This window comes from Rhodamnia argentea, chromosome 3, assembly GCF_020921035.1.
Source record: "Rhodamnia argentea isolate NSW1041297 chromosome 3, ASM2092103v1, whole genome shotgun sequence".
Lineage (NCBI taxonomy): Eukaryota > Viridiplantae > Streptophyta > Magnoliopsida > Myrtales > Myrtaceae > Rhodamnia > Rhodamnia argentea.
In genome coordinates this window covers 6,539,196-6,544,188 of record NC_063152.1, presented here as the reverse complement: position 1 = coordinate 6,544,188, position 4,993 = coordinate 6,539,196, and the positions used below count along the sequence as shown (strand labels likewise).

At 43.7% G+C, this 4,993-nt stretch overlaps 1 protein-coding gene across 1 annotated transcript; it reads left to right on the top strand.

The window, feature by feature from the left end:
* Positions 1–629: 629 nt before the first annotated feature.
* LOC115727957 (G-type lectin S-receptor-like serine/threonine-protein kinase B120) lies at positions 630–4,757 on the top strand. The gene is made up of 7 exons (XM_030658280.2): positions 630–2,058; positions 2,655–2,765; positions 2,845–3,056; positions 3,135–3,345; positions 3,451–3,688; positions 3,791–3,938; positions 4,195–4,757. The coding sequence occupies exons 1-7, from the start codon at positions 693–695 to the stop codon at positions 4,579–4,581; spliced, it is 2,673 nt and encodes an 890-aa protein (XP_030514140.2). The 5' UTR covers positions 630–692; the 3' UTR covers positions 4,582–4,757.
* The last annotated feature ends 236 nt before the right edge of the window (positions 4,758–4,993 follow it).

The window sequence follows — 4,993 nt, the reverse complement described above, 5'->3', positions numbered from 1 at the left end:
ACACTTATTGATATGAGAGCTTAAGTTATGATCTTTATGTTGGAAAAATTCGCTCTGTTTTTTTTTTTTTTTTAAGATGTCAAAATGTGGAATGTATGTATTGACAAAATCCCCGACCTTTTGAGGGAGAGTCGTGCATTCAAGCAATAAAGGTCGTAAATTTGACATTGTTGCAAGTATCAGACAAGAGCATTTGGACCAACGTTAGTGCATGCACTCTGGTGTTCGATGGCCTCATTGACACCGTGATTTTGATCTCTCCTTGGGGAGAGATGTTCCGTACAGTCTTGAAAACGACGTGAGAAAGATAAAACCTTCCCATATTTGCGGGAATCCAGTTTGGTCAACTCTTCGGTAACGTTTCTTTAGATTCGTCGGGATGGACGACGAATCTCTCACCTTCTCTTCTTGTCCTTATCTTCGATTGCTTCGTATAAACAAACTTAAACTCAACGACTCCTCCGTCAACGGGAGTCACCAATCCAACATTGGGTCTCAAAAAAACCCAAATGAAAAATGGAAGGTCTCAACTCTCGATCCAATGCACATTTTTTTTGCTGACTCTAACTTCGAAAAGTCGTCAACTTTGTGTCAGAAACTGCAACACCCAAGATGGGTCGCCATTGAAACTCCCTCTCTCACTCTGAAAAGTTTCCACTTGTGTTCTTGATTCTCCATCTCTTCCGGAAACAATGCTTGGGGCATCTGTCAACGGCGGAATGCCCTTCACCGGCAAGAACAGAGCAAGTTTCTTCGTCTTCTCCTTGCTGTCCGTGTGGTCATCTCTGTTTTCGTGTTCTCGTGCGGCAAATTCGATCTCGCGAGGGCAGTTGGTCAGAGCTGGCGAGACTCTGATTTCTTCTTCCGGGATTTTCGAACTGGGCTTCTTTAGCCCTGCGAATTCGTCTCTTAGATATGTTGGTATTTGGTACCACAAGATAAGTGTTAAAACAGTCGTGTGGGTGGCGAACAGGGAGAGCCCTGTTTCTGATGAATCTGGAGTTTTGACAGTTTCCAGTGATGGAAATTTGGTGGTTTTAGATGGGCCAGATCGCACAGTTTGGTCTAGTGGCATAAATTTTTCCTCTGTGCCCACCAGCTCGACAGCTGTTTTAATGGATGAGGGAAATCTAGTTCTTTTGGCCAGTGAAGATGCTGATTCTGCTAGTGCTGATGGTGATGTCAGCAATTCATACTGGCAAAGCTTTGAACACCCGACGGACACGTACTTGCCCGGCATGAGAGTGAGGGTGAATTCTGCTGCCGGAGAGAACCGTGCCTTTAGGTCATGGAGATCGTCCAACGACCCTTCCCCTGGGAACTTCTCTCTGGGCGTCGATCCCCGGGTACCGCCGCAGATAGTGATCTGGGGCCAGTCAGGCCGGCTATGGAGGAGCGGGCATTGGAATGGGCTGATTTTCACTGGAGTGCCGAATATGACGAGCAGTTTTCAATACGGGTTCAGGCTCTCGAGCGCCGAGGCTGATGGAAGCATGTACTTCACGTACACGCCGTTGAATAGCTCCCATCTCTTGATGTTCCATATACTTTGGAATGGGACGGAGGAGCAGCTAGGCTGGGATGAGACTAGTAATGAGTGGATTGTGCTACAAGAACAGCCTGCTAAGGAATGTGACCTCTACAATAAGTGTGGACAGTTTGCAATATGTAACGAAATGGACTCTCCTAAATGTAGCTGCATGGAGGGGTTCCGTCCGACGTCACCGGATCAATGGAACAAGGGTAACTGGTCTGCAGGTTGTGCTCGGAAGACCAACTTACAGTGTCAGGATAACATCGGCATTTCAGCAGGAGATGGCGGCAGGATGGACGGCTTTTTGGAATTGGATGGTGTGAAGTTGCCGGATTTCGCAGATTATGTTTCAGCCACTAGCGGGGACGAGTGTCAGGTGAAGTGTCTGGAGAATTGTTCTTGCAAAGCTTACACATTTGTTAGAGGCACCTGGTGTATGCTGTGGAGCGCGGATTTGATCGATGTGCAGCATTTCGCTGTGGGTGGATTGACCCTCCAAATTCGTCTTGCCTATTCTGACTTAGGTAAGATCTCTTACGGTTATTTTACCTTTGCCATTTTCTAATTTGTTTGTCATTCCCAAAATAATGTTTCCTATACCTAGTGATATTCTTTAGTATGATAAAGGCCACAAATGACTGTGTGACTTGGCAGAAAAGGCACTGAGATTCTTATCTATGGAATTGAGTTGATGAAGGTCTGGGATCTCAACAGCTAGTATAACTGAATAACATGAATCTAGCCTCGTGTAGCATCAGAAACGAATGAAAGTAGTCACCGTCAGCAAAGATCACCATACGATGTTTCCATAATGGTAGTCTCAAATAATAACTCCAGCATAACTAGGTACTTTCAAGCTTATATGAAGGTGAATTATCAGAACTTCGATGAATGTAACTGTCCTAATCATCAGCATATGATTTGTTACATGGCTTAGCTGAGATTTCTTTTTTCTCACCTGCCCACGACAGGAAGTCGTGTATCATACGATAGACAAAACATCGACTGTTGCAGAGTTTATCTGGGCTAATGACTTCGGATTTTTTGTAGCATGCTTGAACACTTTCCGATTTAGTGATGATCCTGTATAATCCTAACTTCGTTCTCTTCTCATGAATAGGAACAAAGAGCAAAATATCCAACCTCTTCATAATAATTACTGTCTTGGTTGGAGCATTTGTTCTCGGTGTAGCAGTATGGTTGCTGTGGAGGTTCAAGGACAATTTGAAAGGTGAGATTTTCAGTCCTCGGAGTGACTGATTTATTAGTCTTTCATTTGTTATTCACAAGATAATGTGCTATAAATACAGGATTCTGGATTTTCAATCGCAAAGACAAGGAGCTTCCTTTGTGTGATTACATTGTTAAGAACGAAGAGCCATATGCTGATATGTCCGGACCAGATAAGCAAGCAGGAGGACCTGACATACCAGTGTTCAACTTCAGTTCCATAGAAGCTGCGACGAATGTCTTTTCTGAAGAAAACATTCTCGGACTGGGAGGATTCGGTCCCGTTTACAAGGTAAAGCGAAAAGATTACCAGTTCTAGAATTGGGATGTCATATTTGCATACTTAATTGTCTACCCTCTAAATCTGCAGGGAAAGCTTCCTGGAGGACAGGAAATTGCCGTTAAGAGGCTTTCGAGGAAGTCAAGCCAAGGGGTCGAGGAATTTACGAATGAGGTCAAGGTTATTGCTAAATTACAACATAGAAACCTTGTGAGACTCCTTGGATTCTGCGTTCAGGGCGAAGATAAGATGCTTGTTTATGAGTACATGCCAAACGGGAGCTTGGATTATTTTATTTTCGGTAAGCTGAGTCGAACATTCAAATTTGATCTTTTGCATTCCATGAAAGAATTGTCATGAAAATCATTGGAAGTGTCTTTTCTTCGCTCTTCAAAATCTAATGCAGATCCAGCGAAGCGAGCGCAACTGGACTGGAAGAAACGTTTTGAGATTATTGAAGGCATAGCACGAGGCCTCCTCTATCTCCATCGAGACTCTAGACTAAGGATTGTTCATCGTGACCTGAAAGCCGGTAACATTTTGTTGGACGAAGACATGAACCCGAAAATATCAGACTTTGGCATAGCGAAAATATTCAATGGCGATAAAAACGAATTGAGTACCGAACGAATGGTTGGCACGCGGTAAGTTGAATTTCTTCCAAGTGATATAAAGAAAGTGCATCTCTGACTCAAAATGTTTGATCACTGTGGAGTGAACTGATTCATCTTCCCTTGTAATTACAGTGGTTACATGTCTCCAGAGTATGCGATGGAAGGTCTATTTTCATTCAAATCCGATGTGTACAGCTTCGGGGTATTATTACTGGAGATCATCAGCGGCGAGACAAACATTGGCTTTCGTACGCCGGAACATTTTACTCTTATTGGCCATGTGAGTTCATCCTTACTGGTACTCGAGCTAATAGGCACCAAATTTCTAATTTTAGGAGATGTCTACATCTGCTCAGATTGGTTTGTTTAAAACTGTTGTCTTGGTCTAGTTTCTACTTCTCCATTGTCTGCAAGCATAGTGATATCGACAGATGTTATTGCGGATGAGAATAGTATACGTTTGACCTAGCTATTCGGATGTCTACATCTTAGGGGTTATTCATAGTGTTTTTCACACAAGTGCACGATGATTTCAGGCTTGGCATCATTGGAATGAAGGGAAGGTGATGGAACTAATCGATCCTTGTATCAGGGACACGTGCTCTGCGGATGAGTTATTACGATGCATACAAGTCGGACTATTGTGTGTGCAAGAATCCGCCATAGATAGACTGGACATGCCTAATGTTGTGCGACTATTAGAAAGTGAAACAGCAGGCCTCCCCCTCCCGAAACCACCCAGGTCAATCTCGACCAGGGGCTCCATACATTCATATTCTTCGGGTGAAACAGCAGGTCTTCCCTCCCCGAAACCACCCAGCTTAACCTCAAACACGGGCTCCATGGATACTTATTCTTCGTTTGAAAGCCAAGAAATTGAGTCATGGAACGGCGTAACAGTTAGCTCGGGGGATGGCAGATAGGGCCAATGTGATTCATTCGTGTTGTTACATCTGTTTGTTCTTGTGATCTTTACAATAAGAGAAGTGTTCTTGAAATTGTGCAGATGTATTTTGGTCAAAAGGACGCACGTGAAGTAGAAAAATCACAACTTGATTGACTGCTCTTGATATGAAGTGTCTTGATTGCTTTTTAAACTGTAGTATAACGTTTGATTGAATGGCGGACTAGTATTTCAGATAAAAAGTGCCGCTTTGTGACCTCGGGTTAGAGTGGCGGAAACAGCCTCTTGCAGAAATTGCAAGGTAAGGCTGTATACATTAGACCCAAAGTGGTCGGAGCTGTCCCAGGATCCCGCTTACAGCGAAGCTCCATGCACCGGCTGCTGTTTTATTCCAGCTTTTTGCAGTTTATACGCCTCAAGTGAGAATTCAT